The following is a 25,744-nucleotide window of genomic DNA, read 5'->3' as shown; positions in this document are numbered from 1 at the left end:
TTTACACTTTTGGCATGTCACACAATTTCGAGTCACCTCTTTGGCTATTGTATAATCCTGTCGACAAATGTAGTTCTCCCTGAACATAAGCCACACCTTTCTACTTCCAATATGTCCGTTGTCACAGTGTAACTTTAAAAAAACTTCTTTTGCCATTTGCTCCGTGATTACATAGAGTTCTTTACCATCGACCCTCTTAAAATATAGGTTATTTTCTTGTTCAGCCCTTTGCTTTTCTCTTTCATTCAATTCTTCCTGATTTTCCCTGATTTTGGCCAACGAAAATAAGCCTGCTTCTTCTCTCATTATGTTCATGCCTACGTGGAGAGTTTTGTGATCCTCTTTGCGGAATTGTTCATCTCTCGTCAACGCATCAGCCAAAATATTGTCCGTTCCTTTGATATATTTAAATTCAAAATCATATTCTTGGAGTAAAAGAATGCCCCTATGAATTCTATTATTTACCAACCTATTTTTCATTATGTGTATCAACGCTGCGTGGTCCGTTTCAATGGTGAATCTTGCCCCAAGTAGGTAAAAACGTAATTTGTTTACACAAAATAACACACTGGCAAACTCTAATTCAGTAACGCTGTATGTTCTCTCATACGTTTTGGTTACACGGGAAACAAAACATATTGGCACCTCTAAATCGTCTTGTATCTGTGATAACACCCCTGCAAATTTTTTTATGGAAGCATCGGTCCTGAGAATGAAAGGTTGCTCATATCTTGGGTGGTGCACTCTTACAGCTGTGGAAAACGCTCCTTTTAAATTTTTGAAAGCGATTTCTTGTTCCGTTCCCCATTTCCATCTGACATTTTTCTTAAGTAATGCTGTTAGCGGTATTTCTTTTGTACTGAGGTCTGGTATTAACTTTTTGAAATAGTTTACCATTCCTAAAAATCCCCGCAAAGTTTTTAAATTGGTTGGCCTAGGGTAGTTGTTTATGACTTCAATTCTATCTTCTGCAAGACAAATCCCTTTTGTGTCTAATTTGAATCCTAAATACAATACCTCTTTTTGGAAAAACTGACACTTTTGAATATTTAATTTTAATCCGGCTTGATCAAGTTCTTCGAGAACAGTATGAATATGTCGTAGATGGCTTGTTATATCCGGTGAGAAAATTAATAAATCATCTATGTAATGTACAACAAATTCTCCATGCCTATTTAAAATTGTGTGTAATGCGCGAACCAAAGCAGCGCATGCACTTTGTAGTCCAAATGGTACTACCCTAAATCGGTACACCACTCCGTCGATAGAAAAAGCGGTATAATTTCGACACTTTTCTGCCAAAGGTATTAACCAAAAACTGTGTTTCAAATCGATTTTGGAGAAAATGTGTGATCCTGTGATTCGTCCAAAAATGGCTTCTATGTTCAAAGGCGCTTCGTATTGCGCGATTGTGTGCGAATTAATGTTTCTTGCATCTAAACATAATCGCAAATCACCATTTGATTTTTTTACGCATACTATCGGGTTGACATATGGAGAGTCACATCTTTCGATCACCTTGTCTTTGATCATATTTTCAATTTCCTGTCCGACGCTTTGCCTGTATTTATACGGGATTGGATATGTTTTCGATTTAAAATTTTCTAAGTTTTTAACTTTAAAAGAATGTTCATAATTTTTAGCCACTCGGCTTTCTTCATTAATAAGATCTCCATAATTTTCTAAAATCTTCTCTATTTCCTTCTCCATGTTTTCTCCACATATTATTTTTCTTTCATCCTCAGTTTGTTCACATGTGTTCACTGTCCGTATTACTTCTTCACAAAATTCTGGATGCTCGTCCATAATTGCCATTTCTTCTCTGTCCTCTTCCGTTATTTCTTCTTCTATTTTTTCTTTATCTTTAATTTCTATCTGGTATTCCGAGCACCATGTTTCGGCTCCTTCCATTTTTCTGCTTATAACTTCTTTTTTTTCCTGCTTTCTTTTCGAACTCTTCTTCTTTTTTTTATTCTCTTTTCCTCTTCGGATTGATTTTTTTCTTGAGCTTTCGATTTATCCTCTACCGTCATATTGATTTCTTTATGTTTTTCTTGTCCATTTATCCTTTCAGAAAATTTTCTCCTATCTGTTTCCTTTTCTTCTTCTATGTTGTCTGGTTCTGCTCTGATTTCCAGTTGATTTTCCGAAAAATTGATGGTGATATGTTTTTCACTCAATTCATCAATTCCCGCTATCATATCATGATTTAGATCTTCGATCACCACACATTGCATAATATAGAATTGGTCTCCCACTCTGATCCGTACTCCTAAACCTTCGTTTACTGTCGTCAATTTTTTATTATTTGCACCCACTAAAGCAACCCTCGGAATCTTATACACAAATCTGTCCATATTTAATTCTTTTACTAGTTTTTTATTGATTAACGAAATTTCCGATCCAGAATCAATCAGAATTTTAATCGCTTTATGTTTTATAAATGCATCTAAAAAAATTAGACTGGAATTAGAATTCTGTTTTTCGTTTCCCGCCAACTGTATAAACTCTCTCGGGTGACAAAATATACCGGAGAGTTTTTTACTTTTGTTTAGTGGATGCCTTATTGAAAATCCTGTCTGGATTCATTGAATACTTCTTCTTCCTCCTTTTCTATTGCCACATGATTCATCTCTCTTCCGTTTTGTCGTAGGAATCTCTGATTATTTCTATCGTCCCTTTGTTCGTTCGTATTCCTATTCGGAGGATTTTGTGCATCTCTATTCCTGTTGTGATTTTCATTTGTTCTATTTTGTGTATCATTCCGGTTATCGTAATTTTGTTGTCTATTGTAATTATTGTAATTTCTCGGCCTATATTCGTTTGTTGATCTGGGATGTCGGTTTCTCTGGTCATAATTTGATGAATACCTTCTTTCCGGTCCATTATATTGGTCATGTTGTCTTCTATTTCTCATTTCTTTTCTTTTCGCTTCTTTTAATTGAAGGAATTGGCACAAACTATCAATATCTTGATAGTTTCTCAAAATCACGTGATCTTCCAACGTTTCCTCAAAATGTCTGCTGATCATTTCTACCAGCTGTTCGGTAGAATATTTGTATTCTAGATATTTTGAATTGTTATATATCTGCAAAGCATATCTTTCTTCAGATATTCCCATTTTTTCGTGATATTTTCCATTCTGTAGCTCTTGGTTGATTTCTCTCTGTTTATTTTTCCCCCAGAAATAGTTGAGAAATTTATTTTCAAAATCTGTCCAATTTTCAAACTCATCTTCCTTGCTTTCATACCATAACGCTGCTCCTTCTTTCAAATGGTTTCTAATTGTTTCTTTGCAATCGTCAAAATATCTAATATGTTGTAATTTGGTTTTCAAATTTTTAACAAACGGTACTGGGTGTGTTTTCCGAATATCCCCGTCAAACTGTATTTTTATGTCACCCGGACTTTGGATGAGTACTTCTCTCCTGTCTCCCATATCTCGTTGTTTTCTGATATCCTCAATTTGTTTTTCTATTTCTTTCTTGTCTTCTTGTAAAGCCATTTCAAATTTTGTTTCTAACTGTTCTAATTCCTTTTTCTGTACAGTCTTAATATCTTTCATTTTAGTTTCTATTTCTTCTCTCTGCATCTCTAGTTTCCTCTCTGTTTCTTCTCTGACTTTTTCTAAACAGACTTTTACCTCATTTTCATATTTGTCCAAACGCTTTTCCATTTTTCTATCATTTTCTTCTAATTTTTGTTCATAGTTTTCCAAACGCTGCTCTATATTTCTGTTATTTAGTTCTATTGTTTGTTTTGTTTCTTGTTGATTTCTATCCATTTTTAGTGATGTTTCTTGTTGGTTTCTATCAATTTTCTTTGATGTTTCAATTTGGTTTTTCTCTATTGTTTGTGTCTGTATTTGCATCATTGCTAATAATTTTTCCAGCATCCCTGTTTCTTTTCTTTCCTCCATTATTGTGGCATTTCCTTCAAGTAGATAGATAGGGTTCCTTCTGGAGCGGAAGTGACGTCACACGTCGATCGTCAAGCGTACGTATCCTCATGGGTCAAGGCCACGCCCCCCTCGTGACGTAGGAACGAGTCTAGGGTCTCGAGGCCACGCCCCTCGACCAATGGTGACGTAGGAACGTACCTCGTGTCTCTAGACCACGCCCCTCGGCCAATGGTGGCGTAGGAACGTCCCCCCATGTCTTGCTGACCAATGGTGGACGTCCTCGTGACGTCGGAACGTGTCGTCGACCAATGGCAGCATAGCAGCGTCAGTGGTGGGAATAGCAACACCCCCAGCGACCAATGACAGCTCAGAATTTGAATAAACATCATAGAAATGGCGGTATAGCGATGAGGGGAAAATGGTGACATAGTAACGCCCTCCTCGTGACGTCGGAACGTGTCGTCGACCAATGACAGCATAGCAGCGTCAGTGGTGGGAATATCAGGCCAATGGTGGCATAGTAACGCCCTCCTCGTGACGTCGGAACGTGTCGTCGGCCAATGACAGCATAGCAGCGTCAGTGGTGGGAATAGCAGGCCAATGGTGGCATAGGAACGTCCCCCAATGTCTTGCTGACCAGTGGAGGACGTCCTCGTGACGTCGGAACGTGTCGTCGACCAATGACAGCATAGCAGCGTCAGTGGTGGAAATAGCAGGCCAATGGTGGCATAGGAACGTCCCCCAATGTCTTGCTGACCAATGGTGGACGTCCTCGTGACGTCGGAACGTGTCGTTGACCAATGACAGCATAGCAGCGTCAGTGGTGGGAATAGCAACACCCCCAGCGACCAATGACAGCTTAGAATTTGAATAAACAACATAGAAATGGCGGTATAGCGATGAGGGACCAATGGTGACATAGTAACACCCTCCTCGTGACGTTAGAACGTTTTCCTCGACCAATGATGCCACAGAAACGTGTCCTCGACCAATGGTGGACATCCTCGTGACGTTGGAGGCCAATGGTGTGCATCAACGGCCAATGAGAAAGACGTGCATCGACTAATGGTGGAGTCGTACCACAATATTAACGAAAAGACGCCCCCAGTCCCCCCCATTCCCCCGAAAAGACGTTCCCAGTCCCCCCATTCCTCCCGAAAAGACGCCCCCCCAATAATAACGAAGCTACACGTCAACGTAACCAATGAGAACGATGTTCAATCGCTGGTCGGTGACTGCGTTCTATGAATTGACAAAGAGAAGAAGACGAATGACAGACAAAGAGAGCCATTTTTCCTCGTATTTTTTTGTAATTAAAACCTACAACCATTAGCGTAAAACTAAATTTTTTCAATTTATATTTTACGAGTTACCTCGTATATATTTTATCGATTACCATAATAACAAAAATTCGTTTATTTTTCAATTTATACTTTACATGATCAGTTGAAATCTTTATAAAATAGATCTTGCTACTGAGAATAATGACATCATCGGATACGCCGGCTATTAAAAATGTCTCACGCGATCACGATATATAGCCGGAAACACGTGCACATTCCAATTCGATTATTTAATGTAAGATAAAATATATTCTCTCATGGAGGCAGGAAGTTAATAATTAAGCCCGGCATGTGATGCATAAATGAATAGTCTTACGAAATATTGCGCAACATAGTTTTAGCGTGGGAGAGGTAAGAAGATATAATTAAACGTGTTCATGTTCACAGCGTTATTTCGTAAAACGTAGTCATTACAACATGAACAGTGTGGAAGTAAGAGCCAAAAGTGAAATGATGCTGCTTAATACTTTGTATAATTTTGAGCATTTAAAAGTATTAGTTGGATTAAGTTCAGCTCGATCATTTGGACCGGGTGTTAAATTAAGCAGCGAGAATAATGAGATATCGTTCGGTATATGTGATTGGATCCAATTCATCGATGAACTTAATCGTAAATATAATCAGTTTTTCCTGATGCCTCTGCAATGCTATTGTGAAGATGAACCTCCAGAATGTTGTGAATTGTTAGCAATTGAAACTCAAGCGACAGATCAACTTAAATGGCTCAATGTTAAGAAACTTGGTGTTACTTTGCAGATATTTGAAAAAGATGTTAAAAATCTTATTGAAGGAAATGAAAAGTTAATTTTACCACGCATTCGTTTTCTCGAAGGACTGAGATTTTTAGATTACTATTGTAATGCGTTAAAAATTGCTACTTCATTCAAAAACGATTTACAACCAATAGACATTTTATATTCATTTTGTGAGGCTTCTTGTGATACTAGTATTGTAAGTTTAGCATTAAGGGAATATTTGTATTATTATAAGGAAGATACAATTAGTGAATTAAATAGCAGTATTTTTGAATAAAGAATTAAAACATTTATTTCTATTTATTATACCAGGGTAGTGGGGGTGACTAAGAATATTATTTATATTGGCTTTTGGAGCGAAAGACATTTATTTCATCGATGACTTCCATACGGTGTAGATTAGAAGAGTTGTACGAAAAAATACAAAAGTTAAAAGCCGATATACAGTGGTACGAAGATAGAACTGCAATTGAAAAACGATTTGCAGAGTTTAATTTGTCAGAAAGAAAGTTACCAAAAACAACACAATACCCGTTAAAAAGAATTCAACCGACAAGATGCCTCCACTAACAACCTCATTCATCATCCTTACAGCTATTGTTAACAATGTCCTTTATACAAACGTTCCAAACAACGTTAAGAACCAGGCGATATGTTTTAATGATGAAAAAACTGATTGTAATCGACCGAACTGGACTCTAATGGATCATGAAGTGGTGAATTATGGACAGCTTCCAGTATTTTTCAAAGCGATACCAAAATCAGGAGGAGCATTCTATAAGATCAAGCTAATATCCCCAAATAACACCGAAAGTGATTCAAAATGGTACAAAACTAATAATGATGACATCGATCAATATGGTTTATCGATTATACTCTTAAGTATTATATTCGTAATAAATGCCTTTATAGCGATTAATATCATTAAAAAATTTCTTGTAAATCGTAAATGCGAATCATCTTGCATTAAAATAAATATGTAAAACTGTTAAAATAAAACTAAAATAAAACTTTTAATCTTTTATTTAAAAAAATCCAATTTATATAGGTAATATTTTGTTACACAGCCATTGACGGAGGTGATCCACATTTATCGAGGAGCAGGAAAATAGTCCAGTAGCGTGGCAGTTGTATTCATGTGGAGCAAAGCCTCCAGTGGAGTATGGAGAATCATCAAACTTGCAAACATCAATAATTATGGGACAGACGTCAAGCATATAACATTTGTATCTTAAAAATTCTGCTTGTTGTTCTCCGCGAACGTAGATGTAGTCAGCTGCATACAACAACTTAGATTCCAGTATTTTATTTATTTTTGAATATTTAACATCTCCATTAGAATACCGAAGACCATGCACGTTTTTCTCCAAGTACACAGCAGTCTTCTTATCTTGATTACTTAATGTAGCAAACGGTTGTGGAGGTTTAAATATATAATGGCAATGTTTAAAGCCAATTTCAATGCTAAGTTCTTTGGGAACAAACCACCCATCTACGGTGAATCCTTGAATGTCAACTAATGCGATCCTCATGATGGCTGATAGTATACTGAATTGGATATGATTGAATAAGTCAAGTTAAATGATATTTTTGATAACTTCAGTTAGAGGAAAGTATTCGAGTAGACTGTCGTGGACAATTAAACAGTACGCTCGAGTGCCTGTAGGAAAACCTTCATCTGCTTCGATTTCCAACTTAATATCAACGGTTCCCGATCTAAATGACGTATCATCCTGTTTGGAGCAGTCGAAAGTAAACAAAGCATATTTTTTAAAAGCATTATAATCCAAGATTGGATGTTTTGTTGACGAATGAGTATAACTGGGAAAGAATTGGGTATAGTTGTAGTGAGCTATAGCATAATCATTTTTCGCAAAATCCAATTGCATTCTCTCGTTAGGCCAATATTCACCATTAATAACCACTCGTACGCTGGACACCTTAATGTTATCGAATAACGTTGGATTGGCGTGAATGTCATCTCGTTTAGAAGTTTGAAAAGCTACAATGACATAGCGTGGACGTTCAACAGCTGAAGTTGTCTTTACACTCCATATCTCACGTCGGGATCCAGCCGTAAGTGAAGGTAGTTCATTAAGTTCCCATTTACGGAAAGGTATGGTTATCGGCGTATTATTCTTAATCGGAGTCATTAGGTCAATTTTCACATCGTCATTCGGAAAGACATGTTTGACCTTCAGTTCCATGCTGGTAACAGTTAAAGACACTGTTGTTGTTGTTGTGGCATTAGGTTCTTCCACTAAAATACTGTCTCTATCATTACGTGCTCGAACAAATCGAAACACTTGACGACCATAGGTTAATTTATTGTAATCGTTGAAAATGTTGAAAATATGTTTTATCGGAATCAGTAAACTAAAGCTGTCTCCCGATAAATGTGGATTATTGGGATAGTTCCATCCTGCAGTACTGAGATACTTGGAATCGTCAGGAGTGTAACACAACAAACTGCGAATAGTGCTAACTACACCAGGATCTCGAACTATTTCCATGTCGTGTGAACTTTGGATGTATGTACATGTATCAAACAAGAAGGCTCCAGCATTCGGTGCAAGAGAAACAGTTCCAGTACCCACTTTCTTTATACTTCCTTTAATTTCCAAAAGTGTTTCGTGTATGGCAAAAAATGCATCTGATTGATTGATGATAAACTCGACAACGTCGCTATTATTGAATGACTTGATGTAAGGTGTATATGTACGAAATTCTTCTTTTCTAATAGTATCGTCGAACTGAGGTTTCTGGTACAGATCTAAAATAGGTGGTTGAGGTTCCTGAACCTGTCGTCGAATGTATTGACGTTTTGACATCTTTTAGCTGTAATCCAATGGAAACGAGAAAGGCTTTATTGACAGCAGACACGTCACGTCGCTTGTAAGATTTGCGTGAGACTAATGGATATTGATGCGTAGAGCTTTGTTTTATAATTAAACCCATCTATATCGTTTCCTTAAAATCCAAATGAAGTGTACTTTTCTCTCCTCTAAAGTTGACTGGTCTTAAATCTTGATCGAGTACGCTAACGGTAATGTTGGCAATTTCACGTATGCTATTGCTTACTGGTATGTATATAGGATTATGAGGACGTTCGTCAATAGAGAAACCAGGATCAACACTTATCGGAAAATGTAGAACGGTGTGCGCAGGTCTGTCCTCGTAAAAGGCTCCTTCGGTAATGTTGCATTCAAAAAGTAGGCTCGATACTTTTATAATGTTTACAGGTTGGTCCGAAGAATGCATTTTTCCTGGCACCAATATTCTGTTTGATGAGAAACCCAATATTTTGCCGAGACTGTCATCTTTCTCGAAAGTAACAGCATGATCTTGACTAAAGATTTCACACTTGAGCGTATTGTTGTTGGGTCTTAAGATGAACTCATTATCTCGAATCGAATTATATTTATCGATTAATGCGTTATAAATATACGTTTCGATATCGGTAATTTCATAAGATCCAGACGGAATATCGATGCTACACAACTTTTTTCGATCATTTTTCTCGTAGTAGTAAAACTTTTCGCCATCGATGTTTGGAATCGAATTAAATGTATGAAATCCCAACACTGCTACATAATACTGTCGGTTAGGGTCAAGCACAAGAGGTACTTGAGGAGTAAACGAAAACTCGTTGGAAGTACTTGTCAAGGTCAACAATCGAGACATGACTGATACATTTGAATAGGTGTATGAAATTAAATAGCAAAATATGTTAAAAATTCCTTTATTTATTCTTATACTGTTACAAATTTTTCTCATAATATGACACATTACAAAATACACATCTACTTTCCATATACATGCCGCAAACATCACTCCATTCATGTCTATCATAGTCTTTCTTGCAGGGTAAATAATCTTCTAGTGCGCGACGAATATCTTGAGGTAGTTCATACCAAACAACGCTCGTTATATTTTTCATAAAAATGCAAATGGCACTTCTCAATATATCGTTAGATGGTTCCATTGTAGAGAAACTTTAAACAAAGATGTCCACAGTTAATTTGGTTATAACTTTGATATTGGTCGTTATTGTAGAAAATTCTTCCACCGTTCAAGTAGGATACTAGTTCTCGCGGTGGTTTCAAGCAACCATATGAATCAAAGTACTCTATATCGTTGTTTATCTTTCTGTAAGCTACCCAATGTGTACCGGGGTTTGTGGAAATGTCGAGATTAATAATAGCACATTCATGTTTACGAGGGCTACGTGGTAAATTATCTCGCATGAACACGCCGCGGAAATTTGAAATTTTAAGTAGTTTAACAAATCTATTTAAATCCACATTGGTTAAAGGCCTATTAGGTAGCTTCAGCGGAAGTTTTTTGTCTTTTTTAAATATAATCCAAAGCCACCTTTAGCGTTTTTTCGCAGGTATAATCCTTTGCCTAGATGTTCCATTGCATTGTTGTGACGTTTATCTTCTTCTAGTTTCTTTTGAGCATTCTTTGAATCGATAACAGTTTTCGCTATCGCGCTTGCGCCCCCAGCGAGGCTTCCGAGAGCTGATAGGCCTGCAAAGATTGGGATTAAAGGTAAAATCCCACCAGATTTTGGTTCAAATGGAATAATTCTTGGAACACGTACATTTTTCTTCCCACCTACATTCTTAACGGCTGTTCTAGCTGCTGCAAGTGCAAGTAGAGCGGATTTACGCAGATTTGGTGACGGAGGAGCACGTTTCAATGTTTTGATAATTGGCTGTAACACATGTCGCTTAAATGAACCAACACCTTTACCACGTTTCATACCCATACCCAGTTTTCGTTTAGCTTTCATTGCTGTAGTAGTTAACCAGGCAGCGGTTTTTTCACCCAAAGATGCGTCTTTTGCTTTAACTCGTTCCCACGCTTTATTTTCCAACACCCAATCTGCTTTATGTCGATCTTTCAATGAATTACTTTGGGAATATGCGAGATCGTGATCTCTCGCAGCTCGATCTAACGGATTTATCCCCGGATCTCCACGAGCTAGACGTTTCTGTAATTTAGTTCCAGGTCCTAGATATTGGTAACCAGGAGCATGCAATTCAAACGGTAGACTATTGATCAGAGAATTCAACACTCCTTCACCTTGAACGATCAACATTGAAATGAATCGCTTTTTGAAAAATGTCTTTATATAACCATGTGTACAAAATACATCTCAATCACAAGATGAAGGTCATTCAACAAGACAAGACACTAGCAGTGGAAAACTTGGATTTTGTCGACAACGTGACAAGAACCAGCAAACATGGTGCATTGCTACCACATTCATTTCGTGCTATCATATGTGGTCCAAGCGGATGTGGAAAAACTAATGTTATGTTGGCATTACTTTTTGACCTGAATGGCGCTAAATTCAAAAATGTTTACGTTTATTCAAAGTCGTTGTTTCAGCCCAAGTATCAATTTTTGAAGGAAGTGTTGGAGTCTGTGAAAGAAGTAGGTTATTTTCCATTTAAAGATAATGATGATGTTATAAGCCCAAGTAAAGCTAAACCAAACTCAATATTCATATTTGATGACGTATCAACGGATCCACAACAAACAATACGTGAATATTACTGTATGGGTAGACATAAAGACATTGATTGTGCATACCTATGTCAATCATACAGTCGAGCAGGCAAACAACTTTTACGTGATAATGCGAATCTTATTGTATTGTTTAAGCAAGATGAGCTCAATTTGAAACACGTCTTTGATGACCACGTATCACCTGATATGACATTTGAGCAATTTAAACAATTTTGTTCCGAATGTTGGAAGGACAAATACGGTACATTCGTCATTGTTAAGGATTTCGATATTTCTAACGGACGATATCGTAAAGGTTTCGACAAGTTTATAAAACTGTAGGTATGATCGAAAAACACGCATTGTATAACAATATGTCAGACAAAGAGGTAGCTGCGCGCACGCGTAAAGTTGCCGAACTAGCTCGTGTCATTCGCAAAAAGTATTTGGCATTAAAGTTAGGTAAAACAGAACAAGATGAGTCGCTAAATAAACTCTTTAAGCCCATAGCTAAACCTCTAACAGATATTGCGCAATCGTCAAAAACGTTGCATCATGCTATTAATAACAAGCTTAGACACGTTAAAAAAGAAGAGGTAAAAACGGAGGAAGAGATAAAAAAAGAAGCCAGAGATGACGATGTATTTTCCGATGCAGTATCAATCGATCAAGTTAACGAACATGATATATTTGATCCTAATAATGTTTCGAAAGAGGCTATTGATGAATATATCGAGCAATATCCTCCAATGAGCCATAAGTATATAAAAGAATTTTGGATGAAAGATAATAAAATTGATAAAAACTACGGACCTATTTACAATGATGAAATTGGCTGGATGTTGGGTAAACGACGAATAAACTTTAACAAAAACAAAGGTAGTATACAAGTCATCAGTGATGGTAGTGGGGAAGGAGGATGGGTGCCGGGAACGCCAGGTCTATACCAACTAATTTTCTATGATAACCCTGAAGATTATAATGATACAGATTTAAAGCACTATAAAAGTTTATTAAATAGTACAGAAGTTCATCTGGATTCCAAAGGTCGTCTTAAAGGTGCAACTGGGAAAAAATATCATCATATTATCAAACCGCTATTTAAACCTACCGATGAAACAACAAAGAAATCGCCACCGAAAACTCGATCTACTGCATTAAAGAGACAACCTTTCGAAGGTCTTGTTCGTTTAGCAAAAACGACTCGTTCATCATCGATGACAACGTCTCCTCGAACATCGTTATCTTCACCATCTAGCTCCAAAGGGTCAGGGCTCGTCGATAATTCTCATTTGATCTACAACGATAATCCTATTGAATATGTATATTGGGATGATCCAAACGAACTATGCGACAGACTCAAATTGCTGGTTGCTTCCCAAGAAGCAGGAAACACATCTCACAGTAATGAAATTGTTGCCATTATCAACGAATTACGTGAAGCAGATATTATATATTAATGTTTGGATTATTGGAACATCATTTCCAACATGAGTGTTGACAAGTTTGGTCGTCATCATTACCGTTCTAATGAACAAGTTGTTAAAAAGCTACGTGAAGGCTTAAAGCAATCCATTTTGGATTTACAAAACCAGATACATGAAGTACATAAAGACATTACACGAGATCCTCCTGTAGCAGGTAATCATCTTTCCAATAAGAAATATGTAGATGACAGCATTGTTCGTGCGAAAACTTTTCTAAGAAAAGAGATTAATTTGATACAAAAAAATAGAATTCAAAAAGATACTCAACTCGAACAAAAAATCTCAAACTCCATTAGTAAAATAGAAGTTAATTTAAGTAAAAAAGTTAACGAGTTGTCTGATGAGAATAAAATGACTGCTTCGAAAATATCTGATTTATCAAAACAAATGCATGAATTTAAAAATGATCTTGATATATTTAAACAAGAAATGACGAAGAATATTACAGATGCCGCCAACCAAAATGCACAAATTATGATAAAAACGTTGGAAATAGAAAAAAAGATTAAAACGGCGGATCTTAAATCACATGATTTAGATGAGCGTCTTAATGTAATGGAAGATTACCTCTTACATTATAAAGCTAACGGAACAACGAATTAGCGTTAGTTCAAAGAATCGAATCGTTGGAAGCTAGACATGGCATTTACCGAGGAGAAGATACAACTAGTTAACGAGCTACACAAGCCTGCACAAAAAAATTATCCTCGTCGACGAACAATCATTAAAGGACTAGACGATTTGTGGCAAATGGACCTTGCTGAGATGAGGCCTTATGCCAGTCAAAATAAATCTTACAAGCTCATTCTTGTTGTAATTGATTGTTTTTCAAAGTTTGTGTGGACTCGACCATTAAAGACGAAAACAGGTGAGGAAATTACTCGAACATTTTCGGATATTCTCGCTCATACTCGACGATGTCCGAAAAATTTACAAACAGACCAAGGCACAGAATTTTTTAATTCCAAGTTTCAAAATCTCATGAAACAGCATAGTATTAATCACTATAATACCTTTAGTGTTAAAAAAGCAGCCATATGTGAACGAGTTATTCGAACATTGAAGGAAAAACTTTACAAGTATTTCAGTCTTAATGGAACTTACAAATGGATTGATATCTTGCCTCAAATTACAAAAGAGTACAACAACACGAAACACAGCAAAATTCGACTTAGACCTATTGATGTTAATAAATCTAACGAAAATGAAATTTTACGAAAATATTATACTCACTTGAAAATTGCCGGTCCAAGAAAATTGAAAGTTGGTGACGTGGTTCGCATTAGTAAAAATAAACACATTTTCGATAAGGGATATAAACCGAATTGGACAACAGAACTGTTTAAAATTACTGAAATTAAAATAACGAATCCCACAACATACTTGATTGAAGATATGACTGGAGCGCCTATCAAAGGAGCATTCTACGAAGAAGAATTACAGAAAACAAAAAATAAAGACATATATTTAGTAGAGAAAGTACTGCGCAGACGTGGAAATAAGATGTATGTTCAATGGTTGGGATTCGATAGTAGCCATAATAGTTGGATTAACGTTAAAGATATCATTTAGGATCTACTTTTACATACACCGCGTCGATATACACTAAACGAGTGGGGAGTGACAAAAAGTATAAATTTCATAAATGCTGCAAGCTCATGCCCAGTTGTTCCTGCCAGTTCATCAATATGAGTTCTCAAGATAGTGGTTATAGTTCATCAGACGATATGGTGGTAGCTGCTGCTTCACCATCAGATGATATCGATTATGATGCTGAATTAGATGGAGTTTTGGCGACATTCGAAGAAGCAGCCAAAAATGAACCATATTATTTACTAGAAGCATCCTTTCCGCTTGACAAGTGTATAATCAAAGTTGGCCTTTCTCCAGCTCGTCATTTCTCATCAGCCATTATTTTGTGTCAGCACAACAAGAATGCAAGAATTAGTTTAAACACGTTCGAGTGGGATGATATAATCGGAATTTTTAAGCAGAAGATTTGCGATTTCTTTAACAGCACCTCTCAAGATGATTACAATCCTATTGAGTTTCAGTGTGGAGACTATTGTAAAATTAAACAAATAGTGTATGATTCAACCAAGTTCCTTGTTATTGAAAAGCATGGTCTGGAATACTATCTAGATGAAAGGGATGTCAACCAAATCCTAGAAGTAAACAGCAGTCTGGTGTGTCATCGTGTATCGTTATTGGATAATTTACACTTTCATGCTTATTATAGAAATGTTATCGATTTGATACAATCAAACTTTTGCAGCAGAAGCAGTTTATATGGACCACTTGAAGCTTTAACTGCGTTTTGCGAAATTTCCACAGACACTTTGTTAAGTAATGCTTTAAGAGAATATTTATATTATTATAAAATTAAAGTTGTAAATGATTTTATGTAATAATCAAAATAAATGCTATTTATGCAAACATGTCTTTTTTATTTTCACGTTGAATGTCTCACAACGCTGGAAAAGATAAGCTGAGACTTAAAATTACAGGAAAACAATGTATATTTTTTAGAGTTTTTATTTTCTACTTATAATAATTACAAATGTTGATTTTCACTAAATTACAATTATCATTCTACATATTCATTTAACAAATAGCCAATCCATTTTCGTGTGTAGATTGATAAAGCTATAAAAAAATTGGTTATGTTTTCATTTATTAATTTTTGTTTTTACTCAATCATTGTGGTTTCATAATGACCCCAAGGTAAAGTGTCATGAGAATTTTGTTGCAAGTAACGTTTATCGTCATACGGACTTAATGCAATTTTTTCTTGTGTTATTGTAAAAAGATCATGGGCGTAGGAACGAAACGTTGATTGGGAAACACTTTTAGTTGTAAATTCGTTTAAACACTTAACATAATCATCGAAAGTAATGTCATTTTTTACCGTTGAATATTTTACACCCTTAGATTTTTTTGTGACGCCTAAATTATTTGCAAGTCTTTCAATATTTGCATCATCCATATTATTCTTGTATTTATCCCACAATGCATTTCGATCCTCATCCGTCCTACTAATCTTAAACGAATACATTTTAGATCTAAGTCCGACAAAATGAGTCATAATGCGACCGTTTGCCTCATCTTTCATCATTCCGAGAACTTTTTTGTTGACTTGAGGTATTCCATAAATATTATTCTCAGAATAGTCTGATGTATCGAATTTGGATAAATTTGCTTTAATAACATCTCTGTAAACGTCATCACATTTTAATTCATAGATAAAACTATCAGTGTCCCCATACATTAGCTTACAATTTTCAACTCCCATATATGGCAGCATAAAGTTATAATGAAAATCGTACATACACACTTTGGATATATCTAAAATTGACATGCCGATGTACAATGGTTTGTTGAAAATGAGCTCTGTTTTGTTAAGTTCGATTGCCATTAAATTTTCATTAAACACAGTTCTATTATGAAATCTTGGACTAGCAATCAAATTTTTCGCTCCATATCTTCCATCCCATTTTGATACAAGTTTTACAATGCGATGTTTCCTAATGTTTTCCATCGTTTTACCAAATATGGCGTTGTTGGCTAACTTGTACAAGTCTTTTTCAAATGCTGTAGTTGCTGCAGTTCGCAATTTTGTATTAAGATCGATATATGGCTTAAGCCAAGCGCTCTGTTTGAATTTCAACACTTTATGGATTTTTGTTAGTTTGAGTCCTGCATTCAGAGCTTGTTTTAGATTGCGATAATGCAAAGTGTACTCTTTTTTATGGTACAAGGTGGTCATAAGTTTTGGAAGCTTACTTCTTGGTGGCACACGATGTTCGCAACAAAACGGTAAATCTCGATGTAAGTCATGCAAGTGTTCTGGGTATTCCAAATCCACTTGTAGTATGTATCCTGTATCTCCATCGTCAGGAATAGACAAGACATCAATATTGGTATCGACCCACTCGAAACCCCCATATGGTAAGAATTGAGACATTGCCCAACCATACAAATTGTTGACATCTAAATATAGCACATATTTACTAGGCTTTGATGGATCATAATTATGCATGTATTTGTTATTTGCCTCAGAATACCGATTACTTACTTGACTTATACCACCTCGGATAGCTTTCTCAATAAACATGATTTTATCGATATCATTCAGCAGTTCAAGTTTACATCCAGTATATTTAAGCATTGCATCCCAAGAAAATCCAGGCATGGTATAGTACCATGCAGGATCAAGACTGTATGTACTTCGACATTTTTGTCGAAAATTTTCAAAAATGCAAGTCAGTAACATAATATCAGTTTTCATGTACAACATACTATATTCCAAAATATTTTTAATACCGAATGACTGCCAAACATTCTGAGCATGATGATACATATTTTTGGAGATGTGTTCACCCGATAATGAGCTGTAAAATTTATCAATTGATGGTAGTTGCGTTTCATTCAATTTATTGAAAGACTCAATATATTCGTATGGGAATATGGCTTTTCGTTTCAATAATTCCATTTGTTCGGGAGTGGTATTTGGAAATTCGCTAGCTAAATATCTTAAATCCTCAGGTTGCAATGTGGCAGCCAACTTGTCCAATGATGAATTTAAAAATCTCAGTGAATCAACGAACCTCAACTTAATACTGACCTCAGAATCGTATATTGTAAATGAAATATACTTTTCCTTATTTATTGGTAGTAAGCTGATACTACCATTTTTCGCAAGATCTCTAATCATCATATGCGAATCGTAACCGCTAAGATTATGAAAAAAAATTGGGACAACGAAAAGTTTTTTGAAATTTAAGTTACACACTTGGTGTGCGAGTCCTCGAAAATCTCCGGTAAAATGGTCATGATCACGAACAATTACATCCTTATCTGAAAACGTTTTTTCGCAAATGTGACAATTAGATGCATTAAAACTGGGTGTGACATTCATAGGTACAATATCTTTAATTTTTCCTTGCACAAATGCCGCCAACAACGTCATTTCCTTGGCAAACCACTCCATGCAATCTTCACCTGCGTAACTTCGGTAAAACGACAGAGATTCATCGTAAGAGCATTTTACGTAATAACCTGCACTAAAGGCTTTATGCTGCTGATACTTAATTGTTTTGCATTTTAATGGACTGTTTTTAACTTTGTTCAACATTGACTCAAAATCGGCATAGACTACAAAAGGAGTTGTTTGTTTATAAATATGATTTTTAAATTCAACATTCTGATATGATGGAAAAGAAACTTTACATTCATTAATTTTCTCACAGTATTTTGCATGATCATTTAATCTGTCAAAACTACTAAAATAATTCAAACACCTATCACATAAAAATTTTTTATTACGGTTCTTACTTAACTGCCTGGACATAAGTCGAGACATATCTTTAATCATGCAATAATGATACTTAATTTCTACAGATTCATCGTGAGCCATAGGTGCTTCGTAGTCATTCAATTTTGGAAAATATTTATCTTGTACAATCAATAAATTTACATGTTTAGTTAATTTGGTTTTGCATAGCCTTACCGGCGTTGTTACATAAAATGTTCTCTCTTTAGCAACATTCATTTCTAACCCGTACACGTTTACAGAAATATTATTTAACTTTTCAAATTTTGAAATACCCTTTATAGTCATAGGTGTCTCTAGCGCATCGATATTTAAGACAGTCGCATAATGTGGATATGAAGATGTACGATCTGAACTGCATTTAGCTGGATAAATCGCTGAAACTATGCTCCAAAAAAAGCATGCTTCATCATCGTTTTTGATATTAATACATGCGTGCTTCTTTTGGATTTGTTCTGGTAGTCTAATGAACGACGAAGCTCCATTTCCCACTTCATATTTATTTATATTGACTTCTAAAGAAACTATTTTTTTCAAAGCCCACCCTGATCCCGTTTCTTCAAAATCCGATAGCTTAGACATTAATTTATCGACTATGTTTGTGTGAAACCATAAAACCAAGTCCGTTCCTGCGTCTATGGCTTCGTTTTTGGTATTAAAATATTTAAATTGGTTAATATCACCTCCTTGATTTGATTTTCTAATAAATTCTCCACATAATGTCATATTACATTTTATCATATTTAATTTTTTTAAAATGTTTTTAATTCGAATTCTAAATAACTTAAAACAATCCCCGAAAAATTGCATTAAATCTTTGTGTCCTAGATTAATAATTATACCTGTTCTGATTCTACTCTTGAATGCGGAATTTACATCTTCCCATTTAACCCGACGATGTTTAGTAATTCCACCACCCACGCGAAGACCGAAATTTTGAATTTCCGATTTAATTGTCTTTAAATGCCCCGCGTTTGTCTGTAGTTGCCGTAATTTAGCTAATTCCAAGTCCCCACACCGAATCGCTTTAGTAAACAAAGTCAAATGCCTTTTAATGTGATTTAACCAAATATTCGCTTCTCGCGGTGTATAATTTCGAAACAAAACATCACGCGCTTGAATTAAATGTTGTACAATGTCACTACTAAGATCACCAATGTTACTCATGATTAAGTAAAAAGCAATAAATCAATAAATGAAAAACTCACCAATATTTTTTTTTATCCTCTAATTTTCTATTATTTCAAACGAGGCGGCTGGCTGCACCTTTCCAGTGGCAACGTTTCCTCGGAACACCAAGCTGTACTTTCCCTCGCTGAAATGTTCCAAATGCGGCCTGTAGAGTTCAACCACCCTTTGCGGCAAGAACGTCACCTCCTTTTCTAATTGAATAAGGATGGATTTCCCAAATTTCGTATCGACTTCTCTTGCCGCAATTATCTTCTGGGGTACTCCTACGGGTAGGCTGTTTAGCTTTCTAATTGGCTTGATTGTCTTCTCTGTAAGCAGAGAGGATGCATTAATCTTTTTTAGGTCCATCTGCAACAATATATATTTTCTTAATTTAACAGTAACATATCTTTGACTAGCAATTTCTTAATTTAACAGTGAAATATCTTTGAGTAGCAATATTATTTTACAAAAATTCTATCTATTATAATATGTATATTTTTTAATTTAACAATGAAATAGTTTTAACTAACAAAACTTTCATAGAAACAAAAAATTACAAATACCGCACTATTTACAAACTTTTTTTTTTTTTTAGAACGGAGAATATAACCAAGTAATTTGAATAAAATGTTTAAATCAGAAAAATTATTAAGAATTGGAAATTAGTAAAGATAATGATGAATTCTAAATGATATAAAAAAGGTTAAGTATTATAAAACTTACTTTTGTATATATAATTGCCGGCACTTCACAAACACAGAACTTCTCCGAACGGTACTTTGTATAATTGCTGACGCTGCACAAAACACACAACTTGTCTGAAGGATGATCAGAATTGAACTGACGATATGTAGTGCATCTGCTCTTTATCTAACTGCCTCTCCCACGCTAAAACTATGTTGCGCAATATTTCGTAAGACTATTCATTTATGCATCACATGCCGGGCTTAATTATTAACTTCCTGCCTCCATGAGAGAATATATTTTATCTTACATTAAATAATCGAATTGGAATGTGCACGTGTTTCCGGCTATATATCGTGATCGCGTGAGACATTTTTAATAGCCGGCGTATCCGATGATGTCATTATTCTCAGTAGCAAGATCTATTTTATAAAGATTTCAACTGATCATGTAAAGTATAAATTGAAAAATAAACGAATTTTTGTTATTATGGTAATCGATAAAATATATACGAGGTAACTCGTAAAATATAAATTGAAAAAATTTAGTTTTACGCTAATGGTTGTAGGTTTTAATTACAAAAAAATACGAGGAAAAATGGCTCTCTTTGTCTGTCATTCGTCTTCTTCTCTTTGTCAATTCATAGAACGCAGTCACCGACCAGCGATTGAACATCGTTCTCATTGGTTACGTTGACGTGTAGCTTCGTTATTATTGGGGGGGCGTCTTTTCGGGAGGAATGGGGGGACTGGGAACGTCTTTTCGGGGGAATGGGGGGACTGGGGGCGTCTTTTCGTTAATATTGTGGTACGACTCCACCATTAGTCGATGCACGTCTTTCTCATGGCCGTTGATGCACACCATTGGCCTCCAACGTCACGAGGATGTCCACCATTGGTCGAGGACACGTTTCTGTGGCATCATTGGTCGAGGAAAACGTTCTAACGTCACGAGGAGGGTGTTACTATGTCACCATTGGTCCCTCATCGCTATACCGCCATTTCTATGTTGTTTATTCAAATTCTAAGCTGTCATTGGTCGCTGGGGGTGTTGCTATTCCCACCACTGACGCTGCTATGCTGTCATTGGTCAACGACACGTTCCGACGTCACGAGGACGTCCACCATTGGTCAGCAAGACATTGGGGGACGTTCCTATGCCACCATTGGCCTGCTATTCCCACCACTGACGCTGCTATGCTGTCATTGGTCGACGACACGTTCCGACGTCACGAGGACGTCCTCCATTGGTCAGCAAGACATTGGGGGACGTTCCTATGCCACCATTGGCCTGCTATTCCCACCACTGACGCTGCTATGCTGTCATTGGCCGACGACACGTTCCGACGTCACGAGGAGGGCGTTACTATGCCACCATTGGCCTGATATTCCCACCACTGACGCTGCTATGCTGTCATTGGTCGACGACACGTTCCGACGTCACGAGGAGGGCGTTACTATGTCACCATTTTCCCCTCATCGCTATACCGCCATTTCTATGATGTTTATTCAAATTCTGAGCTGTCATTGGTCGCTGGGGGTGTTGCTATTCCCACCACTGACGCTGCTATGCTGCCATTGGTCGACGACACGTTCCGACGTCACGAGGACGTCCACCATTGGTCAGCAAGACATGGGGGGACGTTCCTACGCCACCATTGGCCGAGGGGCGTGGTCTAGAGACACGAGGTACGTTCCTACGTCACCATTGGTCGAGGGGCGTGGCCTCGAGACCCTAGACTCGTTCCTACGTCACGAGGGGGGCGTGGCCTTGACCCATGAGGATACGTACGCTTGACGATCGACGTGTGACGTCACTTCCGCTCCAGAAGGAACCCTATCTATCTACTCCTTCATTATCCGATCCTTCATCAATAATTGTTTCCTCTTCTATCTTATCCTCTTTCCTTTCTTGCGTTTTACTTTGACTCCTTGTGGTCGACATGTTGTTTCTTTTCGTTACTGTTTTTGTCCCCGCCAAATGTGAAATTTTACAACACTCTATATGTTTCAGAACACGACAATATTTCTCCCCAAATGTATTAAATTTTCACGACAAATATCAAATATGCAATCAGTAAAATTCAAATAATTCAAAATAAATATCAAATGTACGATTGGTAAAGCAAATAAAAACAAATAATTCAATAGCAGTAAATATCCACTAACTACGATCAATCAATAAATCAAATTTATATTCCCTGGAAAAATTGTCAAAATACTTTCAAATTCAAATTCCCTCAATGTTAAATGTTTTTATCTCTGGATCACCTGTACTTATTCCAGATCTCTTTCCCTTCCTTCAAATGTAAAGCTGCGATATTTTCAAGCCCCACGTTTTGGAAGCCAGTTATTGTGATATTTAAAGTCTTGGTGCGCCAAGCAATAATTAGCTAATTAATTTTTTTGATTAATTAAAATTATCTAGATGATATGATTATGACTCTATCACAATTTTTAATTCTTTTATCTCAGGGTTAAATTCGTGCTTCAATATCTATGCTATTACATGTGAAAGGTAAAGGTCCAGAGAATACCGGAATAATAAAAAACACATATGATCTAACACTATATATTGAAATAAAAATAATGAAATAATTCACACTCAAAAGTTTTCAATAAACAAATCTCATATAATGATTCTCAAAAATTTTGTTCTACGTACGTGAACAATCAAAATTAATGGTACCAACAATATTAATTGAAATCTCAAAATTCCGAACTATTCTAACTCTCCTAATCAAAATATTTATATCCTTTCTAAATTAAGTGTAAAAATTGTGTTATCAATAAAAGAAAAAAACTGCAGAAAACAAAATATCTCTCTCTGATGATGAGTGGTCCAAATCCTTGTTCCTTGTAGACTATATTATCTCCTCTCAACCGCTCCCTATGTAATCAGCAATCTTACAACAGATTGTTGCAAGTATATCGTCCTTAATGATCTCCTTCAAAAGCAACAATCATTCAAATTATGATAGCCTTTCTCCTCTTGATAAACTGAATCTCTCGTTGGCCCGAGTGAAAAATGACTCTTGGAATATCTTCTCTTTACGATAAACTGAATCTCTCGTTGGCCTGAACAGTGACTCTTGGAATATAAGTAGGAAAATATGACTTACAATATTTTGCTGCTCCAGCTTCTGTCAGATACACTAACTCCACAAAAACTCACTAACATTCAACACTACTGCTTGCTACTTCTCAGGAACTGCCAAAGAACAATCACCGTTCCTCTTACAAATTTGGAAAACCGACTGATTCTCTTTTCTCTCTCCTCAATCTCGCTAAACTTTTTCCTACATACTTATCCCACCTTTTTCAATCTCCGCCAATCAAAACTCGTCACAATTCCCCCATTTTTTCATTTCGATAACAAACAAATTTTTACCTATAATTATAAAATTTCCTAAAACTTATTTACAAATAATATTTTCTATAATTCTTAAAAACTAACAAAAACCTCTATCTAAAATCTCTTCTATTTGTCCCTAATCACTGCATTAATGTATTTTGGAAAACCCCGTTCAATTGTCTTTTTGTTTTCACTTAAAATTATGCGGGTCACTCAAGTATAACAAAGAAATAATTTATGCAAAGCTTACTTTTTGTTTGGTACAGGTAATTCAAGAAATTAATAACTCTCCTTCTTCGAAATGTTTGTTGGATATTATCCTACTTATCTGAATTATTTTAATGTTATTGAATTTTGAAATATTTTTAAACAAACCAATATTTTTCTCGAGTTTACATATCATAACAAATCCCCGCCATTTGATCTGCCGAAAACTCTTTGTTAAATTTTAAAAATGACAAAAGTTTTCTAGGATCAAATTATTTCACTATGTTATTAAAATCTATTCATGATATTGATAGATGTCGTGAATGTTAAAAATACCCCGTATATTTCCTGTCTCTATGTGCGCTAATTCATAACTATTTACCCCATTTTCCGTTTTGACCCTATATGGACCTTCAAATATCGGCATCAATTTAGCACAAATACCATTTTGTAAATTCGACACCCTCAGTGCCTTCACTAAGACTTTATCTCCTTTCTGGAATTTGATCGGCCTTCTTCTTCGGGTTCTCTCTTGTCTTTGGAGATATTTCTCTCCACTTCGTCTCAATCTTCTTTGAACCAACTCGATCACTTCTTCGTATTGTCTGGGGGCGATGTCTTCCCACGGTCTTGTAGGCATTGTTCCAATATATAATATATATATATATATATATATATATATATATATATATAATATATATATATATATATATATATATATATATATATATATATATATATATATATATATATATATATATATATATATATCAAGTTTGGTAGAAAAAAATTGTTCAAACAGGAGATAAATCACTTTACAGTTAGAGAATAGGTAAATTTATTTACTAAGACCAGTGAGAAATATAATTTAGAAATGTTCAAAGTGCTCGCAAAAGTTCACCTCCTGACAATGTGCAAACTTATTATTAAATTCGTGAGTCACTCTTTCCAAGACGTCTCCACGTATGAGTTCACATTCTTCAATATTTCTTTGTTTCAAATCATTTTGCAAACATATCGATCGCCTGATGTAAATTCATAATTTAGATACCCAAAGATCTCACGGAAAAAGGTCCGGAGAAAGAGCAGGCCACTCTATGAATTCAAATAAATTTCTAACCAGTCGAAAACAGTGGGGAAGCGCTCCAACTAGTTAAAACCAAAAATTTTGTGGTAACTGGCTATTTTGTTGAAGTGCAGGAATGTTGGCTATTTAGTAAATTTAATTCTATTTTGGATAACTTGCATTCAAACATTCAACTTTTTTGGATGCTGTTCTAACACGATCATCATAAGCAATCATTATTAATATATATTTCGATACGATCTTTTCACTTAAATGAGTCATTTAAATACAACTTATTACTGTGAATTATTAAATTTGTCAACAGTTATCTACTAGATTGATAGTACTTGTTTATATTTTACTACATTGTTTTAATAAAAAAAATTATTTGGAAATAAATGTATCTATTCTTTAAACGGAAAGTGATTTGTGTCTCGTATTAACAAATTTCTTCTACCACACTTGATATATCTGAATATACAGAGTGTTCTATTTAAATTAAATAAGTTGACTGTATTTCCAGTGAAACTGGGAGTAGAGTATTAACAAAAAATATGACATTATATACGTTATGTATCATTGTACTTACATGCAAAGTTGCAAAAATTTTTGTCTTTGTCGTTTCAAATTCAAATTTAGTTTTATTACCTCATATATATTCCACTCTCCTGATGTATAAAGATTCTTCCGTTTCCTCCAAAGAAGAGGCTGCTCAGGAAGTTCTGGAGTCCATATTGCAAACACTCTTCCACCGACGGTCAAAATCATATCGTGTACAGGGTTTTTCTGGATGGAATTGATGGGTCCGTCATGGTAGTTTGCTCTTGTCATAATGACACCACTCTCGCTGTTAACCACTTCTCCCGAATCAAAGTCTTGGCCTTCCCAACTGACTCGTATGTAATCACCTAGAAGGGAATTG

General features: G+C 35.7%; 1 protein-coding gene across 1 annotated transcript in view; it reads right to left on the bottom strand.

Annotated features, from left to right (window-relative positions):
- Nucleotides 1–25,744, bottom strand: part of mmm (missing minor mitochondria) — a 91,534-nt gene that overhangs the window by 26,732 nt on the left and 39,058 nt on the right. The window contains exon 11 of the mRNA XM_072525715.1: nucleotides 25,471–25,730. Coding sequence (XP_072381816.1) covers nucleotides 25,471–25,730 — 260 coding nt within the window. The remainder of the gene's footprint in view (nucleotides 1–25,470; nucleotides 25,731–25,744) is intronic.

This window comes from Diabrotica undecimpunctata, chromosome 3 (genome assembly GCF_040954645.1).
Source record: "Diabrotica undecimpunctata isolate CICGRU chromosome 3, icDiaUnde3, whole genome shotgun sequence".
NCBI classification, from domain to species: domain Eukaryota; kingdom Metazoa; phylum Arthropoda; class Insecta; order Coleoptera; family Chrysomelidae; genus Diabrotica; species Diabrotica undecimpunctata.
The sequence above is the reverse complement of the archived record's forward strand: the minus strand, read 5'-3'. Positions and strand labels throughout refer to the sequence as shown.